This window comes from Pleurodeles waltl, chromosome 2_2 (assembly GCF_031143425.1).
Source record: "Pleurodeles waltl isolate 20211129_DDA chromosome 2_2, aPleWal1.hap1.20221129, whole genome shotgun sequence".
NCBI classification, from domain to species: Eukaryota; Metazoa; Chordata; class Amphibia; order Caudata; family Salamandridae; genus Pleurodeles; species Pleurodeles waltl.
This window is the reverse complement of record NC_090439.1, coordinates 1,122,439,626-1,122,467,520: the sequence shown is the minus strand read 5'-3', so window position 1 is coordinate 1,122,467,520 and position 27,895 is coordinate 1,122,439,626. Positions and strand designations below refer to the sequence as shown.

Sequence of the window (27,895 nt, the reverse complement as noted above, 5' to 3'; positions counted from 1 at the left end):
TATTATGAGGGGACTTACCTAGACTGGATTGTGAGTGCTTCTTCCATGCATCATGTTGATTCAAATTTCTACTTGAAACAGATGCTTTTGGAGAACAATATTCATTTGTCTAAATTTTTTTAAATGCCATGGCTTCCGAAATGTACTAGATACAAGACTAAAGTTTTTCTTTGGTTTAGAGATGTAGAACTCCAACTGAGTTATCATTTTACTCGGATCCATCCAATCATTCCCCTAAGAGAAGTTGTTGTTTTGGGGCTTCCTCTTGCTAATAAAGCCCTCAACGATTGGTAAAATCTGGGGTTGGGAAAGCTACAAGATTTTTTAATAGGGGATAGTGTCATATCATAGATACAACTCCAAAGCAGCATCCCAGCTGATCCATCACGTTTACGCTTCTAGTGCCTTCAGATTTTCCATTTTATTCGATCAATGGGGCCAATAGGTTCATAGCCAGCCGAGCCATTGTATCTCAGAATTACACTAGCTATATGGGTGCAGAGACCGACAGGGGTTGGCAACTGGTATCGTATTCTTGTAGAGGAAGTGCCAGCAAAAATTCGTATTCCTGCTCTAAGCAGAATAACAGCAGCTACAACTTGCGTAATTGATCCCCAGACGTGGAAACATCATAATTACCTCTCTGCTAATGCCTTTCGTGGCACAACTTTCAAAAGAATGTAATTTTTCACTAAGTGGATGCTTTATTATACTCCCGCACAACTTAACAAGATGTACCCATCAATTCCAAGCACTGGCTTCCGATGCCACTGCGAGGTCAGGGATTGGCTGCATATCTGCTGTCCTTTGCCCTGTTGTCACTGATTTCTGGACCAAACTTTTCCAATCGTTTAGTTTGAAATTACAGGTAGCATTAGCGCCAGATCCATTGGGAGCACTCCTTGGTATAACTAATCATCCCGCGCTCTCCAAATACGCAAAACAATACTTTATTGCAACTTTGATTGCCAAGTCACTGATTCTACAACAGTGGAAGACCCCCTTAGCACCAACGTACAATCTTTGGGAAAAGAAAATGAGAGCAGTCCAAACCAAAGAATTTTTGTATGCGCAAAGAATCGGGGCCACACGGAAATATCATGCCATTTGGGAAGAGCCTTTTTTATCCCTAATATGACTTATAACTTAATTCAACTTAATGGATATTGATTTAGCACGATTTATGATTTATGATTTAGGACTTAATAGCTTAGAATAATTATGTAAAAGAAGCACGACAAAACTCAGTTCAAAGTAATGCACTGTATTGTATTGATTTTTGTTCTCATGCTTTGCTAATACTATTCGAAATCTCGAAGCTCGAATATTGTACCGGTGTAAGGAAATGCCTCCTTGGCATGGTTACCCCCTGACTTTTTGCCTTTGCTGATGCTATGTTTTGAATTGAAAGTGTGCTGAGGCCTGCTAACCAGGCCCCAGCACCAGTGTTCTTTCCCTAACCTGTACTTTTGATTCCACAATTGGCACACCCTGGCATCCAGGTAAGTCCCTTGTAACTGGTACCCCTGGTACCAAGGGCCCTGATGCCAGGGAAGGTCTCTAAGGGCTGCAGCATATCTTATGCCACTCTAGGGACCCCTCACTCAGCACAGACACACTGCTTGCCAGCTTGTGTGTGCTGGTGAGAATAAAACGAGTACGTCGACATGGCACTCCCCTCAGGGTGCCATACCAACCTCACACTGCCTATGCAGTATAGATAAGTCACCCCTCTAGTAGGCCTTACAGCCCTAAGGCAGGGTGCACTATACCATAGGTGAGGGCACCAGTGCATGAGCACTGTGCCCCTACAGTGTCTAAGCCAAACCTTAGACATCATAAGTGCAGGGTAGCCATAAGAGTATATGGTCTGGGAGTCTGTCAAACACGGACTCCACAGCACCATAATGGCTACACTGAAAACTGGGAAGTTTGGTATCAAACTTCTCAGCACAATAAATGCACACTGATGCCAGTGTACATTTTATTGTAAAATACACCCAGAGGGCACCTTACAGGTGCCCCCTGAAACCTAATCCAACTACCCGTGTAGGCTGACTGGTTCTAGCAGCCTGCCACACTCGAGACATGTTGCTGGCCACATGGGGAGAGTGCCTTTGTCACTCTGTGGCCTGTAACAAAGCCTGCACTGGGTGGAGATGCTATCACCTCCCCCAGGCAGGAGCTGTAACACCTGGCGGTGAGCCTCAAAGGCTTACCCCCTTTGTTCCAGCACCACAGGGCACTCAAGCTAGTGGAGTTGCCCGCCCCCTCCGGCCACGGCCCCACTTTTGGTGGCAAGGCCGGAGGAGATAATGAGAATAACAAGGAGGAGTCACTGGCCAGTCAGGACAGCCCCTAAGGTGTCCTGAGCTGAGGTGACTCTAACTTTTAGAAATCCTCCATCTTGCAGATGGAGGATTCCCCCAATAGGGATAGGAATGTGACCCCCCTCCCCTTGGGAGGAGGCACAAAGAGGGTGTACCCACCCTCAGGGCTAGTAGCCATTGGCTACTAACCCCCCAGACCTAAACACGCCCTTAAATTTAGTATTTAAGGGCTTCCCTGAACCTAAGAATTTAGATTCCTGCAACTTACCGAAGAAGAAGACTGCTGAGCTGAAAACCCCTGCAGAAGAAGAAAGAAGACACCAACTGCTTTGGCCCCAGTCCTACCGGCCTGTCTCCTGCCTTCTAAAGAAACCTGCTCCAGCGACGCTTTCTCCAGGACCAGCGACCTCTGAATCCTCAGAGGACTGCCCTGCTTCCAAGAGACCAAGAAACTCCAGAGAACAGCGGCCCTGTTCAACAAAGACTGCAACTTTGTATCCAGAGGAGCAGATTTAAAGACCCCTGCAATCCCCGCAAGAAGCGTGAGACTTGCAACCCTGCACCCGGCGACCCCGACTCGACTGGTGGAGAACCAACACCTCAGGGAGGACCCTCCGGCGACTCCGAGACTGTGAGTAACCAAAGTTGTCCCCCCTGAGCCCCCACAGCGACGCCTGCAGAGGGAATCCCCAGGCTCCCCCTGACCGCGACTGCCTGACTCTAAAATCCCGACGGCTGGAAAAGACCCTGCACCCGCAGCCCCCAGCACCTGAAGGATCGGAACTCCAGTGCAGGAGTGACCCCCAGGAGGTCCTCTCCCTTGCCCAGGTGGTGGCTACCCCGAGGAGCCCCCCCCTTGCCTGCCTGCATCGCTGAAGAGATCCCTTGGTCTCCCATTGAAACCGATTGAAAACCCGACGCGTGTTTGCACACTGCACCCGGCCGCCCCAGTGCTGCTGAGGGTGTACTTTCTGTGCTGACTTGTGTCCCCCCCGGTGCCCTACAAAACCCCCCTGGTCTGCCCTCTGAAGACGCGGGTACTTACCTGCTGGCAAACTGGAACCGGGGCACCTCCTTCTTTCCATTGAAGCCTATGCGTTATGGGCACCACTTTGAACTCTGCACCTGACCGGCCCTGAGCTGCTGGTGTGGTGACTTTGGGGTTGCTCTGAACCCCCAACGATGGGCTACCTTGGACCCCAATCTTAACCCCGTAGGTGGTTTACTTACCTGCAAGAACTAACAATACTTTACCTCCCCCAGGAACTGTGAAAATTGCACTGTGTCCACTTTTAAAACAGCTTATTGTGTTTTATGTAAAAAGTATATATGCTATTGGAATTATTCAAAGTTCCTAAAGTACTTACCTGCAATACCTTTCAAATGAGATATTACATGTAGAATTTGAACCTGTGGTTCTTAAAATAAACTAAGAAAATATATTTTTCTATAACAAAACCTATTGGCCTGGATTTGTCTGAGTGTGTGTTCCTCATTTATTGCCTGTGTGTATGTACAACAAATGCTTAACACTACTCCTTGGATAAGCCTACTGCTCGACCACACTACCACAAAATAGAGCATTATTATTATCTCTTTTTGCCACTATCTTACCTCTAAGGGGAACCCTTGGACTCTGTGCATACTATTCCTTACTGTGAAATAGTGCATACAGAGCCAACTTCCTACAACCGGCTTACACTGTGAGGTAATAAAAATATATTATTTTTTAAAAAAATGAGCTGTACATAGTGCAGGAGGCTGGCTCTGTTTGTTATACACCTATGGTGTGGCACCCTATACTGAGTTCCGGCAACCCTTAGTGATAGTGTTTAGGTATCCAGCTAGCAAACGTTCTCTAGGGGTAGCTGTGGGAGCAGCTAAAGTTTATCTGGAGGAGTGTAAAACACTTGCAATACCACAATAGTCAGTCAGTAACCATCCACAAGAAAGAACACTAAAGCTGTACTAACATTGGTATAGCTCCACATGGAGATATCAACGCACAAAAATATACACTCGGCAGCAAGCAGGAAAAACATAAAAATAGATAGGACCCTGTGGGGGACAAAACCATATACTAAGAAAGTGGTATAAGAATGCAGGTGCCCAACCAAGGTAAGTGTGTTGGGTGCCAGGGACTGGGGAAGTAGGAAATCACCAGAGGTCCCAGAAATCCCACAGGCGCCTGGGTGCAGAGCGGTTATCGAGCTGGTTGTCGCATAGGCTAACACATGACTGTCACAGTTGGATTTTTATGGATTCAGGATCCTTCTCAGTGGACCCCGAGGAAGCCAGTTGGCACAAGGAAAGTTGGAGAGTGCCCTCTCCTGTGGATACCCAGAAGACTGGAGTACCTACAGCAGGGAGCCCAAGTGCATATGGATGAAGTGGTGACAGAAACCCTAGTTGAAGTCAATGGAAGCCTCGCTTGTCCAGCTGCTGTCGCGACCTGTGGGCCAGGCCAGCGGAGCCAAAAGGTGGACTCCAGACGTGAAGAACCTGAAAAAGGAGGGAGCAGTGTCCAGACCACTCAGAGATGTCCAGGCGGTTGCAGGTAGGCAACGCCCACCCTCTTGGAGATGAAATACTGCAGAACGGTGAAAGAAGTCCATTTGCAGAGTCCGGGGGGCTGCAGGAGATCCTTGGAGTAGCCCATGAGCTGTCCCATGTTGGTTGCCGGATTGCAGGAGGGTCAGTGGCCAGCAGGACCACCAACAAGCCTTGGGAAATGCAAATAGTGGTTGTAAGGAAGTTTGCAGATTTTGGAGGACCAGCAAGGTCCTAGTGACTCGACCCTTGGAGGGAAGTCAGGGCAGGCCTTCAGCAGGAGGGAAAGCCTGCCGTAGTTGGAGGAGACCCCACAAGTGGCCCATTGGCAGAAGGCACAGGGAGACACAGTGAGGCCTGAGCAGCATAACAAAACAGGAGTCCCATGTCACAGGAGCTGCAGAGTGGACGTGAAAGCTGAATCTGGAGTTTCAGAGCGCTGAAGGCTGAGGCTCTTAGAGCTCGAAGAGCCAACAAGTCTTGGCAAGATCATCAGTCGCGGTGCACAAGTGTTCCGTTCCAGTGGCTGTAGCAAGGGTTCATCTCCCAAGTTGGTCAGAAGACAACTTGGACCCAGGGAGGACCACAGAACCACCACCTGTTAGTAGAGCCTTTACGTTGTCCTTGGGACATCAGGATCCACCAGCCGGTCGTCATTGTCTTGAGGTGCCTGCAGATGCAGGGAAGTGACTCCTTCACTCCAAGGGAGATTACTTCTAGCTTCTTTGGTGCAGCTGAAGTCTTGCCAACCCCAGAGGGTGCACATCCGTGGAAATGTTGCAAGTTGCCGATAGGAGCCGTGGAAAAATTGTTGGAAGAAGAGATATTCTCAGTGTTGCAGTCTTGTTCGGTTCCTGTGAAGTCCAACAGCGGTTCTGTGGCCAGAAGCAGAAGAGGTTGTTGCAGAGGAGTCCTGCACGCCGAATCTGGGGACGCACCCGCAAGGGAATATCTAAAAGGCTCAGAAAGGGGCTTGGTCACTGTGCAAGGTGACCACCTATCAGAGGTGGTCACTGACGTCATCTGCCTAACCTGACCAGTCAGATGCTCCCACTAGCGTCTGCCCATCTTGTTTTTAAGATGGCTGAATCAAGTGGTCACCTGGGATGGTGATGGACAGGGGAGTGGTCACTCCCCTTTCTTTTGCTCTGTTTCATGCCAGAGCAGAGACCGGGGATCCCTGAACAGGTGCAAACCGGATTATGCAAGGAGGGCACCAAATGTGCCCTTCAGAGGAATCCGTTAGTCTGGGGAGGTACCCCTCCCCAGCCCTGTAACACCTATTTCCAAAAGGAGAGGGGTTGCACAGCTCTCCCACAGGAAATCCTATGTTCTGCCTTCCTCTTCCTGAGCTGGTCAAGCAGTAAGAGGGCAGAAAAGTGTCTGGGGGGGCTGCAGCAGCGTTTGCTGCTCGCAGACCCTAAAAGACTGCTAGGAGTAATACTGGGGGGTCCTCTCAGGAGCCCCCAGAGTGCATGGAATCATGCCACCAATACTGGCATCAGTATTGGGGAATGATTCCGACATGTTTGATACCAAACATGCCTACGTTCGGAGTTACCATTATGTAGCTGGACCATAGATAGTGACTTATGGCCAGTACATAGCTAAAATGGCTTCCCCGCACTTATGAAGTCCAGGCAATTGGAACTAAAGTTTGTAGGGGCACCTCTGCTCCTGCAGGGTTGCCCACACACAAACACTGACCTTCATCCTGCTCTTTGGGCTAGAAGGGCCTACCATAGGGTGACTTACAGTGTCCTAGTTTAGAGACCAGTGGTGAAAGGGTGCATGCATCTTGTCCCACAGGCTGCAAATGGCAGGCCTGCAGACAGTTTGCATGGGCTCCCATGGGTGGCATAATATATGCTGCAGCCCATGGGACCCCCCTGGTGTACCAATGTCCCAGATACCTAAGTAACATACACTAGGGACTTACAGGGGTGCACCAGTATGCCAATTGTGGGGTCTAAAGAGTACCATTACAACCAAATTTAGAGGAGAGAGCACAATCACTGGTTACCAGGATCCCAGTGAAAACAGTCTAAGCACACTGGCATCAGGCAAAAAGTGGGGGTAACCATGCCAGAAAAGTCTTTTCTGCAGGATGTATACGATTAACTCACTAGGCACATCGGTTCCATAAAGATGGCCTTAAGGCGCCATGCTTAGTTGAGGAAGTCTGGCTTTTTGGGGGATGTCTAATGCACTCTTATGGACATGCCCTTTGATGGCACCCACTCTTCGGAGACAAAGCAGACTTGGCGCTCAATCGCTTTAGGAAGTCCTGGGTCAGGTCCTTGGGCCACGCAGCTGCCCCTAACCCCTCAGTCTCCTTGTTGCCCTTTTTGTGGCTACGGAAGAGGTGTCCCACCATGTCAGTTTTCCTTCAGCCACTGTGCCGCGCATGCTGGCCAGCCTTTGTGTGATTGGAGATGCGGGATCAAACATCCTCGTGGATCAGAGAGCCAGTGGTTTAGACAGCCCACTGCGCACCCCACCCTCCACCCTCTCATCCCCCCCTTCCCCGCAGCCTCCAAACCTTCCTAGTCTGACGCTTCCCCACTAAGGACCAGTCGGAGTCAGAATTCGCCATCACCTACTCCTCTATCCATGCCACTATCCTACAATCACATGACGGAGGATCCCTTAGGACTTCTCCGCAAGGAGGTTATGACTCTCTTGGCCAAAGGAGTCATGGAGAAGGGTCTCTGAGCCAGAAGTAGGTAGTGGTTGTTATTCCTGCTACTTTCTGGTGCCTAAAAAGGGCAATGGCATCCGCCCTATCCTAGACTCCGGTCCCGCAATCTCTTCCTCAAGAAGAAGTTCAAAATGCTCATTCTGGCTCAGGTTCTATCTGCCCTGGACCCAGGAGACTGGATTGTAGAGTTGGACTCGCAGGTTGCCTATTTCCATATTCCCATCCTGCCTACCTACAGACGGTACTTGCAGTTCACTGTAGACAACAAACATTTTCAGGTTACCATGCTCCCCTTTGGTCTTACCAGCCCTCCTTAGGTGTTCACTAAACTGATGGGGGTGGTCGCAGCTTATCTTCCCAGGTCAGGAGTTTCATTCTTTCCCTACCTCAACGACTGGCTGCTGAAGTCAGGCTTGCCCCAGGCTGTCATCTCCCACCTCCAGACTATGGTGGACCTCCTGCATTTGCTGGGGTTCACTATAAACGTACCAAGGGTGCACCTGACTCCCTTTCAGACGTTGTCCTCCATCAGAGCTGTTCTGGACACAGTGCAGTTTTGGGCTTATCCTCCCTAGCGGCGAGTCTAGGATATTCAGGCTATGGTACCAATGTTTCTGCCTCTATCCTGGATATCGGTGAGAATGACTCTGAGCCTTCTACGCCTCATGGCCTCCTGCATCCTGTTGGTGATGTATGTCAGATGGCATATGCGGGCTCTGCAGTGGGTCCTGAAATTCTAGTGCCCACAGCATCAGGGGGACCGCTCCGACATGGCCCAGATTTCGGAGGGTACTGCGTAAGATCTACAATGGTGGCTTTTGAACTGCACTTGGGTCAGAGGCAGAACCCTCTCCCTTCCCCACCCAGATCTGTCAGTGACAGATGCGTCACTCCTGGGATGGGGTGGCCATCTAGGAGAGGTGGAGATCTGAGGCATCTGGTCTCCGGGGTAGTCTGGGCTCCACATGAATCTTTTGGAACTCGGGGCGATAAGACTGGCATTGAAAGCATTTCTTCCCTCTATGAAAGGGTAGGTAGTGCAGCTGATCACGGAAAAACACCACAACCATGTAGTATTGCAACAAGCAGGGCAGGGTGGAGTTGTGGACTTTTTCAGGAGGCTCTGTGCATCTGGACATGTGGAACATCAGGGCATTTCCCTGGTGGTTAAACACCTGGCAGGCGCTCTGAACGTCAGAGCGGATGAACTCAACCATCAATGCCTGGCCGATCACGAGTGGTGTCTCCATCCTGCGGTGGTGCAAGGTCGTTTTCAACAATAGGGAGAGCATTGGTTAGATCTGTTCACCTCCACAGAGAATGTGCAATGTCAGCAGTTTTGCGCGTTGGAGTTTCCAAGGCGGCACTCGCTCTGCAACGCTTTTCATCTTGAGTGGAGCTCAGGCCTCCTGTACACCTTTCCGCCCATACCACTTCTGCCAAGAGTGAGTCTCAAGACGATCAAGAACGACCGGGCCCACGTGATCCTTGTGGCACTGAACGGGGCACGAAGAGTCTAGTATCCCGAGCTATTGAGCATGGCCATTGATCCTCCAGTCAAACTGCCCTTCGGGAGGATCTTCTGTCGCAGCAGCAGGGGAAGGTTCTCCACACATACCTGTCCAACCTCTGCCTTTGTGCGTGGTGATTGAGCGGCAGCAGTTGACAGCTTTTGACATACCGTCCGAAGTCTGATGTTATCTTGGCAGCCAGGCGTCCTTCAACCAAAAGGGGGTGGTCGCAGCCTTTCTTATGTAGGTGCCACCCTGGTGCGCTAACATAAGAAAGGCTGCGACCACCCCCTTTTGGTTGAGACGTCCTATCCGGTGCGCACGATGACAGGCGCAGAGCTGACCGACACCACATAACTGTGCCGAGGTACTGCTCGAGAAAAATCTCCATATACAGACTGATGCCTGGGGAAATTCTAAGGTAATGAATCTGCAACTAGAATATGTCTCTACCAGATAAGGCGTTACCGAAAGTAAGTAACGTGTTCAGGAGAGCCAAGGAACTAACAAGTTTTCGTTCAGTGGCTGTCAGTCTTTCAAATATCTACACCAATGGCAGGTGGCCAAAATGTATAGTCCCTTTTATGGCTTCAAGAACTTCACCAAAATATACCAGCTGCTCGAGTTTGGCAAAAACCTTTGTTCTGAATTGTACCCTCTGAAAACTGTGAGTCTACTCTGAGTGTTTCATTGGGTGTTGCATGTGGTCTGCTATTCTTTATTTGGTTTAGCTGTATTAGTTATACAACTAAGAGGGTACTTGTCCTCTTATTGACTCCAATCCTGCTGTTTGTCATCCTGTTGGCATGAAGAAAACACACTTCCTCCTGAGGGTGAGGTGTTCTTAACATTGTCTCTGCATCCTGGCTCTCCCAAAGGTATGCCATTGTGGTAGCTGCTGTTCTGATGTCAGATTCTTAAAATTGTGGTCCCCAGAGTGTTCTCTTCTAATTGTAATGGGCGTCTTATATAGACACATAGAAGAAGGAAATGAGCAAATTATTCACTGCTGTAGCTGCTTCAGGGGCATAAAGATGAAGCTGACTGAGCGCAGTCCATGAGGGTCTTGTTTTAGTGTATAATAAAGCGCGCCAGGAACCATTCCAGATCCTCCTTTTGTGCATGTCCTGTTAGTGAAGACTGTTTCAGCTTTGCCTTTGCCATAATAAGAGGCAAAGTCTTATGCTTCCTCCGGATTGAGACTGTACTAGAGTGAATAAAATACATAATAATTGAAATTGGCACTCACCAGTTAATGTTTCGGCTTAGACTTGAGTGAGGAATTAAAGGGCTGTTCTCAGTTTGCTTATAACCTTTTCTTCTGTATCGCATAGGAGAAGAGGCTCAGTGCATTATCCCATCAGAGTGAAGGGTCTCACATCTCCAGCAGCACAGCATCAGCTGGACACCGGGAGGAAGTAGAGGGCAACAGGCAGAACGGTCCAATAACATTAGACATTTGGAAAGAACCCCAGAAGGAAGCCCGTCAGCTGCCAGAAAAGGAAGTTCAAGGGGAAGATGAAGTCATCCCAGAGGATGAGTTGGAGGTGGAGTATACTGAGGTAAGTGAAATGCAAGACGCAACACCAGATGTCTATTGAATATTTTTCAGTATTCCACAGTGAAGGACTTCACTGAAGTTGACCAGAACTGTATACATAGTCATGTTCACCTGGCACATTATCCATGGCCAGATGTTGGATGCACCTACAGAGCTCTCAGAACGAAAGGATGATACCAGATGTTTGATACAACATACACTTCCAGAACTATCTAATTCAGTCCCGGGTCAGATGGACCAATAGATCTCGCTGAATGACAGAGTTCAGTCCCTTGTCAGATACACCCAGAGATTCCCCAGTACAAAACAGTGTAGACCAAGGTTGAATACAGCTAAAGAGCTCAATAAATGGTAAATTTCAGTCTTAGGCCACATTCACCTAGAAACCTCCCAGAAAAGTGTCATTCATTCCCATGTCGTATGCATTTGATGAACTCCTAGCACAGGGCTCAGTCATTTGTCATTGAGGTTCCAGAAAAATGGGATTCAGCCTTTGATGTGATACGCCTAGAAGGTTCGCAGATCCATTGGTGGAAGTCTCTGGTTGAAAACAAATAGAATTTTCAGTACAAGAGGATTCAGTCCCAGCTCTATATATTCCTAGAGAGCTCCCTGTACAGTAAGATTCAGTCCTAGGTTGGATAGACTTACGGAGCCCCAGAACAATACGATTCTGTCCCAGGTCTGGTACACCTAAAGACCTCCCTGAATATTGGTACTGTGTTCCCAGCCGCATGCACCTAGATGTTTCCCTACACAGTAGTCAAGTCCAGTGTCTGATAAGCTTGTAGGAATGTTTATCAATCATAAGGCTTACTTTTCGAGAGTTCAGCTGCCCCAGAATGCCTGCCCGCTAAAGTGCCTGCTGGGCAACCAAATCCTGAACGTCCTGAGGTGTACCTAAGACTGTGGAACTCGCATTCAAGGTCGAAGTGGTCTCTAGTCTCCCAAAGAGAAAGATTTACTAACCTGCAAAGAACCACTGAGCCCGCTGTAATAGGGAGACTAGTTGATCAGTAGCAACTTGCTGCATCATAGTTGACCTACTCTTGAGGTCGGAGATGACCCTTGACGCTTGTGGGCTCCAGGGCAGCACCAGAACTACTCACTGCATCTCTTTGTATCCTGCATCCCTAGCATCAGGACCACTTCTTGGCTGGAAAGCGGTACAGAATAAAAATTCAGAAAAGACTCTGATACTGCTAACGTGACAGGTGACAGTGGTCTCTGTGACTGGCCACCCAACCTGTTGTCGCCCGTCGAAGTAAAGAGAAGTAGCCAAGTAGAAAAACTACTAAACTGCTAACAAAGAATGATTGCATTTCCCAAGAGTGAACTACAATGATTTAATTGCCTTTTAAAAATTCCTGTTTCCCTCAATAGATTTTTGGATAAAAATACACATTTTTTTAAAATTGGTGTTCGATTTTTACTGTGCTGTTTCTTACTTACTGACTGTTTGTGCGTCCAAATGCTTTACACTTGTTGCTTTGATTAAGCCTGACTGCTCTGTGCCACAACTATCCAGGACGGAGGTAAGAGTTTTATTAAAGAAACCTTAGTGTACCGGAAAACAACTGTGACATTAATACATGGTGAAGTCTCACAGCTACACCACATACAACTTTCCAGGAGCGAGACCCCTAGAGAGGTACCTTAACAATAGGATTTAGCCCCATATTGGATGCGCATAATACTTCCTGAGCAATAGGATTCAGTCCCCTGTTGAATGCACTTGGAGAGCTTCCTGATTTAAAGAACTCCGTTGTATGTCAGATACCCCTAGAAAACTCACAAAATAAGAATTCATATTGGATACATTTAGTGATACCCTGAAGAATAAAATTCAGCCCCATGATAACTCACAAAATAAGAATATTCATATTGAATACATTTAGTGATACCTTGAACAATAAAATTCAGCCCCATTCAGTAATATCCCAGGACATGCGGCTTCAGCCCCACAATGGCTGCTCCAGAAAGCTTGAAGAACAGTAATGTTCAATCCTGGTTCGGATGCATTTAGAGAGCTCTCAGAACCGTAGGATTCAGTCCTATTTCAATTACACGTGGAGAACCTCCTGACAATAGTGTCGTAGAACTTTCTAGGCTCTTGTGATTGGACCACAGTTGTAGTGGTCATTTTTGAGCCTTGAATATTTATATTGGCTTTTATTTCACTTTTATTCTTTACTTAGGCACCTTTTTTTTTCCTTTTAAAAATGTTCGAGGAGATTGATAGACGCATGAACTGACTGTTATCTGTCCTGTCCCCACCCCGCGTGAACTTTCTACCTATTAATGGGTAAAATGTTTACAGAAACAGTACTTGATTATTTAGGAAGGGGATGTATACAGTGGACCTCTCTTTTTCAGTGGATGAAGTGGATTCTGTGAATGAGTATCCTCGTCAGACTTTGGATTCTTTATGCTCGGAAGCTCTAATTGCTTAAAATACCACGACCCCAGACATTTTCATGAGAAGCATGAGCTCTGACTCCAGTCTCCACCAGCTGAACCTTCTTTCAAGCTGAAATGTTGATGATTATAGTCATCGTGCCCCCGAAGGGAGATGCCACTCGGGACACTCTCGATTTATCTCCTTAGTTTTAGAGGGTATGCACACCATTTCAAAATGTCTTTCTGCTGAAATGAAGACGTTGCAATCCGAGCACTCTCCAACAACCTGCCATATTTCCCCAAGACTGAAAGTGCAGAGATCGCGTTCTTTTTCAGAATATGGTTGTCCAGAGTTGTTAGCGCAGGTCTCCACTTCTCTGTTCACGCTTAAGAACAAGGTCTTGCTGGTTTGGATTATTATAGGAATATTGTTTGAGGCCTTTTAGTAAAAGAATGTCTAGTTAAGTAACTTGATTTGATTCCAGCTTCCTCTTTGACACATGTAGTTGTCATTTGTGTCCCAGTTCTTATTGTGAGTGTGCATGCCTGTGAACCTTGCATACATAGTCATGTCTGTGATTGTGAGAGCTCTATAATGCCGTCTCTGTTCAGCCTACAGTGCACTTTGCAGAGGATACTCTTATCCGAAGTGATGACGAGGATGAAGACCGCCGTTCACCAGTTGAAAAGCAGCGCTTGATCCGCAAGGACACTCCCCACTACAAGAAAAACTTTAAAATCACTAAGCTGCCTAAACCAGAAGCTGTGGTGGCGCTGTTACAGGGGTACAGCCGCCCAGAGGTACCCGAAGAAGGGGAAGAGGAGGCGGAGTACGAAGGCGACGAACAGGCTGCAGATGAACAACCGAGGGAGTGGGATGGGGAGACAAAGAACGGGAGGCTGGTGGAACAGCCAATTAAGGTAGGGTCTTTGTGGAAGCCCGAGGAGTCCCAGGGATGGTTGCATTGGACCACTTGTCCGTTAGTAATGAAAGAACAGCTGCTCGCTGCCTAGGACACACACACACCAATTAGATGTGTTATGAGTAGATGAAAAATGCCGTGTAACATGTTATGTAGTAAAGCGGCCATTTTTCCATTTCCCCTCCCCATTACAGAGAGCATTAGAAAGTGGTCTATTAAGTCCACCATAGCCTACCTTTTACTGTGCCAGTGGTTGATCCTAAGGGGTCTTCCCATTACAAATCAGCTGCAGTTGATTGGTAATTTAAATGGTTAAGCCATCCCTTTGCCAAGTTGTGACTTCCTTTTTTCCTTCCTGTGTATTGGCTTAAAGCCCACCTGCCTCTCCCGAGTGAAGTGTTTCCTTTCTCTACACTGCCTAGCAATGATGTTGCCTGGCATTGTACACTTTTCTACCACTGCCCCAGCCTTCTGCTACACAATAAAGTTGAGTTAAAAGTCCCTTTTTTTAAATTCCATGTGTGGATGAGCATAGCTCATGATGCTGTTGCTCAGTGTACTTTGCAAAGTGGACATTGTCCATAATTAACACTGCATGGACTGGGTTCCTCAAAATCAGAGTCTTTAGATAGAAATACTCAGCCTTTGCCCCGGTGATTCATTTTCTCCCTATTCCTTCATTGAAACTAGTCAGTATCCTCTCACATGCTCATCACCAATAGTATTATTCAGCTCTTAATCCCTACCCTGATCTCCTTTGTTTCGCACAACTCCTGGCAGAACCTCAGTGGGTCCTATTAGGGACTCATCCCCCACCCCCTTTCGCGCCTTACTCAGCTCTTTGTCAGACAGCCTTATAAGGTCTCTGTGTACCAGTGGTTCTCTTCTGGAGATCCTCATCAGTAGTAATAGGCTCTGAACTGTCTCTCCAACGTGTGGGACAATTCAGTGCTTATGGGTTTAATGAAGATTCTCCTGAGGAGCACTAGGATTACAACTAAGTAACATTGAGTGCCCTGGATCCTGTTACAGAATATGCGGCTCGTACAGAGTAAGCCGTGTCAGTTTCCCATGGTAGATCATCTAGGTCAAGTTCATATTGACTCCATTGTGGTGCTTCGTGATTTGAACTGCGACAAATGTCAAGTCGCTGCATTTCTTTGCCATTTCATTGCGATATATTGTGTTGTACCGGTATTAATTGTGGTAGTGTGTTGTACCAACATTAATTTGATATTGTGTTGTATCCGTTGTCCAAAGCATTTGTCAGGCCCAGCATGTACCAGTGTCTAGGAATCGCATGGATTTGTTTGAAGGCGCTATGCACTTTGTACATTTTAGCTTGGGGCTAGTCCTGTGCTCTCATGACTTCCATGGGGGTGAGTACATACCAGGACCTCCCATTGCCCTCTTTATTTGATTTTGCCCCTGTACTCAAGTATTTCCTCTGCCTGCTTCCCCATATTTCTCCAGCACCTTCTCCTTTCCCCTGCCCTCGTCCCTATTGGCAGGGACCTTGCTTGTACTGAATGATTATTCATATACCATAATTGTCTTAGAGCGACATTTGGTTTTAGTGGACCCACTAAAGCCAGATTCTTCCTAGCCCCTCAATTCCTAAGCACTGTGCACTCCAAAAAGTGGGACTGTCCTCTTGAGACCCTACATTTGGTTTGTGGGCTCACCTCTGTAATGCAGTCTTCTGACCTTTGAAGTTCAAGCTACCAAGTCATTGTTTAGAATATGAAAGAGCAACAGCGCCAAGGGCACCGCCAACACAGTCAATCCTGACGTAGCTTTATTTTGGGGCTGTTATAAAGGATTTGTTTGCTGCCTCATCTGGGGGAAAAACTCTTTAAACGTGGGATCTGATGGAATAGCCAGCAAAGGGTAAGACTTTGCCCTAGAACTTTAATTTTTTTAAATGGTGTAATATTATTACTCTTACCCATTTGGAATGTATAAGTTTCTCTCAACTAAGTTATCGTAAAATCAGAGCAACTAGCCGCTATCGAAGCACGTTTTTCCTTTTTGCATATGTAAAACATAGGCACTGTCAGCAAAGCATGGCTTGTGCTATGACAGAGACTGAGTGCTTGTACTTGCATTCCATGTTGATAAAACAGTGGGTTTGGTTTATTATCTCTTTGCTGTTTAGCTATTAACAGAGGTCCACTCTTGAGTAATGTTTGGCCTTTAAATGTGTAGAAGGTCATCTTATGCAGGATTCCAACCATGGATCACTTAGGCTGCCGTGTACCACACAAGTCAAGTCATCACTGGCTTCAGTCAGTAATCGGCTAGATACACTCTCAAACAATGTTAGTGCTCCTTTGTGCCCTGTTCAGGGTTTGCAAACCTTGAGTAGGAAAACATTTAATTTGCAGTTTTACATGTTCTTTTTTTCACACTGAGGTGCTAGGAAGGAAATTGGAAGTATATACCTTAACCGATCACCACCTCCTCTCTCTCCTTGCTAATATGCATCCCCATGTCCCTTCTGTCAATTTTTCCTCATGGCTTTTATACCTTCCTGCCCCAATCCCATCCTTGCATTCCTACCCGATTGTGCACTCTGCTCAACTTTTTCTTTTGCCTCTAAAGTTTCTCGTCCTATTGAGTACCATTAACCACGGTCTTTGCTTCTCGTCCATGTAACTGACTTGGCAATAGAAGACGCTTAGTAGATCTGTTGTCTGACAGCTTGCAGGATTCCATTGTTGCCGTCTGATCCAGAAGGGTGTTTATACCAGATAGTGACGCCTGTTCTTTGAGCGCTCTCGTCTGTGGTTTGCTTGAGGTCTCATCTGTGTTCTCATTTTTAATGGGCTTCCCTGTTGCCTCAGTGATACTCCTCAGTGAAGTTTGCACATGAGTATGATTGCCTGAGAGATCAAACTCAAGACTGCAGAAGATCATTGTGTAACCAAGATGTAGCCCTAGAGTCTTTTCTGGGTTGTGAGTAGCACTGGGAAAATTTATCTTCTTTAGGCTGATACTCCTTTCGAATCTGCGTACATGTGGATCAGTGACTGAGAGTTCAATTTCCCTTTTTTCTCTTTTAGTCCAAGTTTTACAGTTTGCTCCAGGCTCATCCAAGCTATGCCTATTGGTTTAGAAGGGTTTTCTACTTACTTCCTCAGTCAAAGATCCATAGCGACCTATATTCATGCTACTTTGTGGGGTTTAAGAGGACCTCTGGTGTATATACCACCTGGATCTCATTCACTCTACTGGCATGTTTCAAGATTGTAGCCCTGGCTCCCATGGCTCTAACTAAAGTGTGCTTGGAGTGCCGGGGTAGAATGGACCCTTAAGGATGACTTTTTCCATGCACGTTTTCACTGCAGAAAATATTAGGCAGCTCATGCACACCTTGGGGTGTGCACTACTGATTGATGGTCAGCTATTTTTGGAGCGGATTCCCTCAAACATAAAGTTTCTATTTACCTTGTGTAAGAATTGCACAATCTATACCTGGTATTTTAAATGTTTTTTTTTTTTATAGGTGAGGTTGCAGTTTATTTTTCTACTCTTTTGAAATCCTTGAAGGTTACCATTTGTTTGGTCCTGTACAAACATTTCAGTGTGATGCCGTTAGTAGCAGCTGCACTTGTGATTGTGTTATATACTTCAGGCTCATTTGATCAGTGTGCAGACCTTGGTTCTCTTGTGAGTGCATTTGGGAATTGCTAGATTTGCATACTGTGGGGCTGGATTTAATGCTGCAGCATGTTAAATTACTGGCTTTCATAGGTGTACCCACCTAAGTCAATATAGATTTTTGTTTGCAGGCAAAACAGGAAGTTAAGTTGGCTGTACCTGTCTCATAAGGCAGCAGGCCTGATGTTTTTTTTATTTTAAATAAAGGAGGTACAGTGAAAATCTCTGAAAAATGTTTTCAGATGCTCACGCTTCTGAAGACTGGACTGAAACATACAACAGTGTGTGTAAAGTTGTGCTGCCACACAACTTAATAATGGTGCTGTGTTCTGAAAGCTAGGGGTATCTCCAGTGGGTATATCCGAACCCATCTGAAATGCTACATACGCATGAATTCCTGAGGTTCCCCTTGTCCCCCTTTAAACAGCAACTTTCTAACACACACTGGAGTTGTAGCCAATTTTTTTGTTGGCAACTATTTTGCCACCTGTTCATTCCAAGGAGGGCCTGCGTTCTGACAGTACCAATCTAATGTCGACAAAATAAAGAAGGATGTTGCCCACTTCTGCAGAGCCACCATAGAAGACTGAAGTACTCTACAGCCCATTACGTTCGTAGCACGTTTTTTAAATATCCTCACAATGTTTTGGCATGTTTACCTGTGCAACTCATGAATGGTAGCTGCATGAGGGTTGGTTTAGCTTTGCTCCTATGGATTTTAATGACAGTAGTTACATCTGCTAGAAAGATAAATGACCTGCCTTCCTTTTCTTCTGATAAAATCTACACAATATTTCTAAATGAGTAATGTGGCTCCCAGAGACAATCCTTAAATTTTTCCCCACACGTCTTTTTGGATTTTTACATTAAAGGGGATTTTCCTTCAAATATTTCCCCATTCAGTCTTCAAATGCATTTATGTGGAAAGACAAGTCACAAGAGGCTAACAGCAACTTAAAAAATGAGGTTGGGCATTTGCATGACCTTAACGGAGGAGATTCATGATCGAATTCCCCTCGTACGGCAATTCTAAGGGAGAAATCCATAAAGTACACAGAGGAGAAAATAAAAAGATTGTATGAAAGCAACAAAAGAAACGAAGGACAATTTTTGAAAGTCTGGTTTTCTTAACGGAGAAAGATTCTTAAAATTTGACGTTTGATGTTTCTCTGTCGAGTCATCCTTGCAGGTTGTTAGGTACCCCAGTTGAGACTTGGTTCAACTTGTGATGGTTGTTCCAAGAATCATTTTATTCAGAGTAGGATTGAGGTACTCCTAACTTTTGTTGCCTTTTTCTTTGGTCATCTGAAATTTATAGGAGGGGAAAATGGTAAACGTGTAGTATTGCAGATCAGTCTAACCAAGCTTGTATTCTGTTTCTACTTGGGTAGTGTATAGGAATGGCTTGGATCGAAACTATCTAAAATAATGTAGATTTTCCTAGTTTTATGACGGGAAGTCTTAATTTTATTAAAGACACGGAGGCGAGTATTATGCATTTCTTGTCTTACTTTAATTAAACAGCAGCAGTCAAGAAACACACTACAAATCCCATGAGGCAAAGGAAAAAAAGCCAATGGGGACAAAAACGTAGTCACAACATGGCAACCAATCAGAATGCATATAGGGTATTATGACATCACTTGACTGCGAACGGCCCTCTTTTCTTGCGTGATAAGTCAATCAGAACTAAGTAAAGGGAAAATGGCAAATAGATTAAGAATAGCCATGATAAAGGACAATAAGTCAGAACAAATGTTCAAAATTCCAGGGAGCTGAGAATGATCCGGGAATGCAGGATCAGCAAGCAATCCAACTCTTGAAGAAGACGATTAACTTTGAAGACTGGAATTCCAAGTAGTAGATGATGCTTTAAAATTGAAGGTTGAGTGATGGACGTTGATGCTAAAAAAAGGGAGGGGAGAACAACAAAGATTAAACAATGTGGTGGGATAATACTCTCCTCCGTGTCTTTAATAAAATTAAGACTTTCCGTCATAAAACTAGGAAAATCTACATTTTATGTCAAGACCGGAGGCTCCTATTAAGCGAGTTCAAAGCATATTAATTACATTCAATGAAACGTTATCAACAGGCTTGCAATAAAAAACCTTAAATACATTATCGTTAGACCAGTCTGCAGATTTAAGAATATCCTCTAAACGGGAACCTGCCCAGAATGCTTTGGAAGCCATAGCTCCTCTGGAAGAGTCAGCGCCAAACATGGATGTATCAAAACCCGCCAAGGACATAATCCATTTAACCCAACGAGCCAGAGTAGTGGCTGAAACAGGATTGTAGGGTTTTCTAAAAGAAATAAGAAGTTGGGATAGAGAGGGCATTCTTAAATGGTTGGATGGGATAGCTGAGCTATATAAATTAATGGTACGAAAAGCTTTACCTTTGCTGGCTTCGTCAGCTAGGAAATTGGCGATAAAGATCACATCTGCTGAAAAGGAATCAGTGTGTTTTCCCAAACACCAGCTGTGCCATAAATACCAGGCTGATTTGTAAGCTTTCTTGGTCCCTGGAGCCCAGGATTGTGAGATATATTGTGAAGCTTCTGACAAAATGAAAGGGAGAGATTGGGAATTCCCGAGATTTTCCATGCCGACAGGGTCAGGAGATTGTCCAAAATGAGGGTGTGGGGACGGTAAAGTGGATCTAACAAAAGGTTCGGGAAAGAAGGAAGAAGGAAAGGAAAAGTCTACTGAAAGTTCCAGGAGAGTTGGAAACCAGATTTGAGATTGCCAATTTGGAGCTATGAGCACCAAAGTGGCTTTTTGTTGTCTGAGTTGCGCAAGCACCCTGCTGATCATGAGAAAAGGGGGAAAGGTGTAATTCAGGAAGCTTGACCAACCCTGTGAAAAGGCATTGGATGCTAAGGCCAACGGATCCGGCCGCCAACTGTAGAATTGAGGAAGCTGAGTGTTGAGGCGGGATGCAAACAAGTCGATTACTAAAGGGCCCCATTTGTTCTGAATTTTTTGAAAAATTGAGGAATAAAGTTTCCAATCGCTCGAGTCTCGAAGATGGCGCGAATGCCAATCTGCTACTGAGTTGAGAGCGCCTGGAAGGTACACTGCATGAACCGAAATATGGTTTGAAAGGCAAAATTCCCAAAAGCCCTTGGCTAGTTCCGCCAAGGGTTTGTATTTTGTGCCCCCGAGGTGATTTATATATCGGACTGCCAAAATATTGTCCATCCTGAGAAGGATAGCACAACAAACTTTGTTATTTGCAGGGCTTCTGATTGCAAAGGAGCCAGCAAGCATCTCTAAACAGTTGATGTGCAATTTGGACTCCTCTAAAGACCATGTACCTCCAGTCGAGATTGGCCCACATCGAGCCCCCCAGCCTGTACGGCTTGCATCTGATTCTAATACTAGATCTGGGGCTGATGCAAAGATAGTTCTTCCGTTCCAGGCGTCTAAATGGTCTAGCCACCATTGAAGTTCTGTGGTCAAATCGAGATCTAGCGGGATAGTGTCTGAATATGATAGGCCTTTTCTTAAGTGTTGAATTTTCAGTCTCTGAGAGCCCGATAATGTAGGGGGCCTGGAAATATCGCTTGAATAGAGGAGGAAAGAAGACCAACTATTCGAGCCAGCGATCTTAGAGAAATCAATGAGCTGCGTAAGATCTGAAGAATCTCTGATTTTATGGATTTGATTTTTGCAGAAGAAGGATGGCCGAAACTGAATTTATTTGGAAGCCTAAGAATTCTATAAGCTGGGTCGGGATTAGAAAGGATTTTTCTCTGTTGATGATAACACCTAGGTCGGATAGGAGAGAACATGTGAGAGATAAGTGAGACATAAGAGAATGAGGAGACTGGCTCATTATGAGGATGTCGTCTAGATAAATGATGAGTTTCACACCTTGAGCTCTGAGAAAAGCTACCACCGGTCTCATGAGCTTGGTGAGACACCATGGGGCCGACGATAGACCGAAGGGAAGAGCGGTAAAATGAAAGTGTTGGTCTTAGCCACTGAAATTGGAGAAATTTCCTGAAATCTGGATGAATTGGAACAACTAGATATGCGTCTTGAAGGTCCAAACGAACCATCCAATCGTGTTGGAGGAGCGTATCTCTGAGGTGAAGGATGGATTCCATTTTGAAGTGTTGATAGACCACAAAATGATTGAAGTACTTGAGATTGATTACTGGCCGCACTTTTTTGTTTTTCTTTTGGACCAAGAAAATGGAGCTGGTAAAACCTGACAGATCGGGTTGGGTAAGATAAATGGCCTGTTTTTTCATGACGGATTGTACTTCTGAAGAAATTAGATTGGACATTTCTGTGGAAAAACGTGGAAGGGGAGGCAGCTGTTTTTGAACAGGGATTGAATAAAGTTCGATAATATAACCTTGGACAGTGTTCAGAACCCAAGGGTCTGATGTGATTTCCAACCATTTTGGAAGAAAGTAACGAAGACGACCCACTACAGGAATAGACCCAAGAGGTAGGCTTACCTGATTGATTGGAAGATCTGGAATTTCTGTAACCTCTGGAACGGTAACTTCTCCCTCTCTGTGGGTAGATTTGCGGCCTATATTCCTGGTAGGATGCATTGTAATAGCCTCTGGAACCTTGGTTGGAATAACCACTGCCCGTAAAGTGGTTCCTGCCTCTGCCAGCCCTGACAAAGCACGTTGTGTAAACATTTTCTTTAAGGATTGTTGATCCTTATCCAATGATGTGAACGTGGCCACATATTTCCTCAATTCTTTGATGAACGTTTCTCCAAAGAGTAAACCTTCAGTTTTGATATGAGGATGAACAGTTGCCAAATTGACTAATTTTGGATAAAATTTCAATAAAAGGCCTTTCCTCCTTTCATGATTAAGCGCGGAGGTAGCATTTCCGAGGAGACAGAAAGTGCGCTGAACCCATAAAGAGAGTTCTTCAGGATCGATAAAGGTACCATAAATTCAGGCCGCCTCAGTCAGATCAAATATGCGTGTCAGAGGCCCGAGAACATCTAAAAGTTTATCTTGGCAAGATGACCATGCCTTGTCCACCCCTTTTCACAGATACTTACCAAGTTTTGTAAAAAAATGTTAGAAGAGGTTGGTCAATAGAAGGGATAATAGAGGTTTTGAGAAAGGGAAGCGCGAGGACATTCAAACTTTAACTTGGCCCTGGTCTGTTTGTCCAAATGGCAATTCAGTTTGGCAGAAACATATTCGGCCACGTGGTCCGCAGGAACCCACTCAGTAGAGTTGGGGTGAAGAACGTGGCATGGGTCAAACATTGGTAAGCCTTCAGAGTCCAAGAGAGTCATGGGTTTAAAAATGTCAAGGGAGGATAATCTGTTTTTTTTTTTGAAGGAGGGGGTGATAAAGAACTACCGTCATCCTTGCCAGATAAATTAATATCTTGATTCCATATCAGGCATGTCGTCATCCGTATCGGGGATGGAAGTAATGAATATAGGGGGTATAATATTTTTAGATTTAGATTTATGCTTTAAAGACGATTTGACATTGTCCAAATTTTTATACTCCTTGGTAGGAGTCTTGTGAGGGACCGCGTCCTCTGCCATGTGTGAGGAACCCTCACTTACCTTTAGCGGCATTTTTTGTAATTTCTTGGGATACTTAATAGATGAAAGGCGCTGACTGCTTTTCCCCGCCGACTGGGCCGAAATGGTCTTGGTAATCATGTTAGAGATTGATGACTCCAAATTTTTTGATAATTTTTTAGAGGAACATGAAACTGCCTGTTGTCCATAGGATTTTATAAACGCATTAAGTTCTTGTCCAATGGTGTTAATGTCATCAGGGGCATCCTGCCCTAAAGGAGAGCTGTCAGTCTCCATATTGTAGTTGTAAACTGAACATGCACTGAAAAACCTCTGAAACCAGCAAAAAAAAGGGATTAAAACTGGAGAGGGAGGTGAAAAAAACGAAACACCGCCTATGGGCGGTATTATGAAGGAAGGAGGAAATACAGGAACCTGTAGCTGTCGCTTGAGCAGAAAGGAGGAGGCGACGAGCCCAGGTAAGGAAGAACGGTATAAATAGAAAATATGCCGTGCGGAACGAAAACAAGATGCTAGCGCTTTCTCAGACGTGGTAAATATGTCAACCCCAGTCTGAGGAAACGAGAAAACCGTTGATGAGGGGGAGCGCGAGGAGCAGCGCTCCGGATATGCGTGACGCAACTTGCCAACTAGTGAAAGGGGAAAAAACGGCAGAAACATGACAGAGCCTAAAATGCAATAACAATGAAGACAGTAGTCGAAATATAGTAAATTACAATGAAACATGAGTAAATATTGAATAAAGAAAATATGAAGGTACTTAACTTGACTGCGAGCAGCAAGAAAAGAGGACTGTTCGCAGTCAAGTGATGTCATAATACCCTATATGCATTCTGATTGGTTGCCATGTTTTTACTGCGTTTTTGTCCCCATTGGCTCTTTTTCCTTCGCCTCATGGGATTTGTAGTGTGTTTCTTGACTGCTGCTGTTTAATTAAAGTAAGAAAAGAAACGCAAAATAGGAGCCTCTGGTCTGGACATAAAATTCAGTTTTATCTAGTCCATACACATGCCTTGGCACTAATGCTGTATCTGTCGCTGCAGGGCATCTGTTGTGTACATGGGTCTTCTCATAAGACTAGTCCATCCAAGTGCGACTTGCTTTAGGGGGACTCCATGTCTCAACTGTCAGGATTTCTTGTGGTGATCAACTTAACTTAGTGTCAAGAAATCATAACTGATCTATCGATGGTTTACCATTTGCCATTACTATTTTCAAGCAGTGAATTCAGAACCAAAATTTGTTGCGTGTTCCTTGAGGACTTAAGAAGCAAAAATTACCTTAAGGCTTGTGTTGGCGGTGCCCCTTTATATATAGGCCTTCATTGCACTTGACCTTTCGTGGTTCCAAAGGCCATTGTACAGAATTCTTATTGGATCAGATTCTGTTCATCCTAAATCTTTCGCGGAATGAACTTCACAGCTCAGACTCCTGGGAGAGGTTTCTTCATCCTGATGATGAACACAAGAAGCAATTGGACACGGTGGTGGTGGCTGCAGCGTGCTTGCTTGAGAGGTGGGTGTTGGTGTTTTATTTTGGTTTTTGGCTCCACTAATCCGCATGCGTCTCTCTTTTCTCTCTCTGCTGGTTTTCCTGTCCTAACAGGGGGTGTCGTTTGATCAAGTCAATAATCTGCTGATTGAGCCTGCTCGAATAGAGGAGGAAGAGGTCTGTATCGCTCTGCTCTCTCTCACCAGAAATCACCGGGGTTTGACTCACCTGCTTCATAATTTGTTCAGCTTCACTGGGATTATCATGCTGCTGCCTATCTCATCTGTCTAATCTGTGTCACACTGTGGCATCTACAATCATGAAATCACAAAATGCAATGATTATTTTCTGCTTCTTCATCGCACCCACACTTTTTCACCTTTTTAATACCTTGTAACCTGCAGAGAAAATGAGGAAGCAGGTGCATATGGAAGAAGTGTTCTACCTGGGGCGCTTGTGTGGTATTGTAGACATATGAAAGTGTGTGACTCGTCTTGGAGAAGCAGGAAGCTTTTGAGGGTTCGTATGGGCAGGCCTAGTGTTGCACCTTATTTACTATGGTGTATAACTGATTGTATTTAGTGAAATAGAAACAATACAATAATGTAATGCAGTGGTGCTCTGTCATTCAAAGGGTTGACCTTTTTACCCAGATCTTGCATATGGTGAGTAAGGAACAAAATCTATTCTATTAACTTTGGTGTGAAAAGTTCAGTTTTTCATATAAGTGAGAGATTGCTTTCCATTTGCACCGATATTGCATCAGTTGTTTGTAAGGGTTTTATCTAATCGTGGGAGGTGGGTGAACCTCTAGCCAATGTGTTTGTGGCCTTTTTCTTTACACATCTTGTGTGTGTTTCATTATCACAAGAATAACAATTTTTTTCTTGGAATCCAAGAGCTTGCTTTTGATGGCGCCAATCATTAGCCCAAGGTAGTCAGTGATGGGCAAAACAAGACTTTCGAAACTGACAGGAATAAACGATGTGTGCATGACAGTCATACAAACAACGTCACTGAAAAGCAGCATAAAGGTAGCCATGACTGTGGCTATACCCAATTTGTAACCCTGCCACAGACGTCTTGTTCCTTAAATATTTGGAAAAGCCAGCCTTAAGGGAGTGTGATTCAAAGAATTGGTTTTCAGCTCTTCCATTTAGAAATTGTATGTTCGATGGCATCTGTCGCTGTAGATACGCATGTTCTGCAATAGCTCGCCATCTGGTGTTGGGCCGGAGTGTTACAAGTTGTTTTTCTTCGAAGAAGTATTTCGAGTCACGGGACCGAGTGACTCCTCCTTTTGTCTCCATTGCGCATGGGCGTCGACTCCATCTTCGATTGTTTTTTTTCCGCCATCGGGTTCGGACGTGTTCCTGTCGCTCCGAGTTTCGGAACGGAAAATTAGCTAATTTCGGAAGATTTTCGTCGGTATTGTTGCGTTCGGGATCGGCGTACTTTGATTCCACACCGCATCGAAGATCGAAGAGCTCCGGTGCCCTTCGGGGTAGTTTTTCGATCCTCCGTCGGGGCCTGGTCGGCCCGACCGCGTGCTGAAGAACGCCGATGGAACGGACCCCGTTCCGTTTCTGCCCCAAATGCCACAATAAGTACCCTTACACAGACCAACACTTGGTCTGCAACCTGTGCCTGTCACCTGAGCACAGCGAAGACACCTGCGAGGCCTGTCGTGCGTTCCGGTCCCGAAAAACACTCCGAGACCGTCGAGCCAGAAGACTTCAGATGGCGTCCGCACCGACAGCCCAACGGGAGTTCGAGGAACAGGAAGAAGAAGGTACCTTCTCGATCCAAGACTCAGACTCCGAAGGATTCGACGATACACAAACCGTGAGTAAGACGTCGAAATCCACTCAGAAGAACATTTACAAGGCCCAGGGTACGCCACTGCCACCAGGCCATGGCTCCACCCATAAATTCGGTGACCGCCCGTCGGCACCGAAAAAGGCCCAAACAGTGCCGAGATCGTCCGACTCCGGTCGAGACACCGGCACGCAGCCTTCTCGGGACCGAGAAAGTGCTGGAGACAAGCCTCGACACCGAGATGCCGGTGCCGACACGGCTCGACGCCGAGACAGCGGCACCGAAACAGATCGACGCCGAGAGGTTTCGGCCCCGAAAAAGAAAAGAGTCACCTCGGAGCCGAAAAAACACGCAGACAGGGTTTCGATGCCGAAACAAACTGCAAGCGACCCAGCTTCAGGCTCTTATACAGAAGAGCACTCGCTAACCTCCCAAATGCAGAAGCATAGGTTTGAGGAAGAGCTGCAAGCAACTGATGTGGACCATACGCAAAAGCGTATCTTCATACAGCAGGGGACAGGAAAAATAAGCACCCTTCCCCCCATTAGGAGAAAGAGAAGGTTGGAGTTCCAGACGGAACAGACACCACAACCAAAAGTGGTGAAAAGAGTTACCCCACCACCCTCTCCTCCGCCTGTGATTAACGTCTCACCAGCACAAACTCCATCACACTCCCCAGCTCACACCACCATGAGCCAGGGTGACCAAGATCAGGACGCATGGGACCTATACGACGCCCCAGTGTCAGATAACAGTCCGGAGGCATACCCTACAAAGCCATCTCCACCAGAAGACAGCACCGCGTATTCTCAAGTGGTGGCTAGAGCAGCACAATTTCACAACGTAAGCCTCCACTCAGAACAGGTCGAGGATGATTTCTTATTCAACACCCTCTCCTCCACCCACAGCTCCTACCAAAGCCTGCCTATGCTCCCTGGTATGCTCCGGCATGCAAAAGACATCTTTAAGGAGCCGGTCAAAAGTAGGGCAATCACACCAAGGGTGGAAAAAAAGTATAAGGCGCCTCCTACAGACCCGGCTTTCATCACTACACAGCTGCCACCAGACTCTGTCGTTGTAGGAGCAGCTAGGAAAAGGGCCAACTCTCACACATCTGGAGATGCACCACCCCCAGATAAAGAAAGCCGCAAGTTCGATGCAGCTGGTAAAAGAGTCGCAGCACAAGCTGCAAACCAGTGGCGCATCGCGAACTCCCAGGCACTACTTGCGCGCTATGACAGAGCCCACTGGGACGAGATGCAACATCTCATTGAACATCTGCCCAAGGACTTACAAAATAGGGCAAAACAAGTGGTTGAGGAGGGACAGACCATTTCCAACAACCAGATCCGCTCCTCCATGGACGCTGCAGATACAGCTGCACGGACAATTAATAC

The 27,895-nt window shown here is 45.9% G+C and overlaps 1 protein-coding gene across 23 annotated transcripts in view; it reads left to right on the top strand.

Moving 5' to 3' along the window:
- Nucleotides 1-27,895, top strand: part of SCRIB (scribble planar cell polarity protein) — a 551,765-nt gene that overhangs the window by 249,492 nt on the left and 274,378 nt on the right. For 22 of the 23 annotated variants that reach the window (XR_011201023.1, XM_069220949.1, XM_069220942.1 and 19 more), the window contains exons 14-16: nucleotides 10,427-10,654; nucleotides 13,666-13,974; nucleotides 24,795-24,857. Coding sequence is in view for 22 of the 23 variants with exons in the window: in XM_069220949.1 (XP_069077050.1) it covers nucleotides 10,427-10,654; nucleotides 13,666-13,974; nucleotides 24,795-24,857 (600 nt within the window). In the remaining variant the exon portion in view is untranslated. The remainder of the gene's footprint in view (nucleotides 1-10,426; nucleotides 10,655-13,665; nucleotides 13,975-24,794; nucleotides 24,858-27,895) is intronic. The other variant, XM_069220947.1, reaches the window with a different exon arrangement.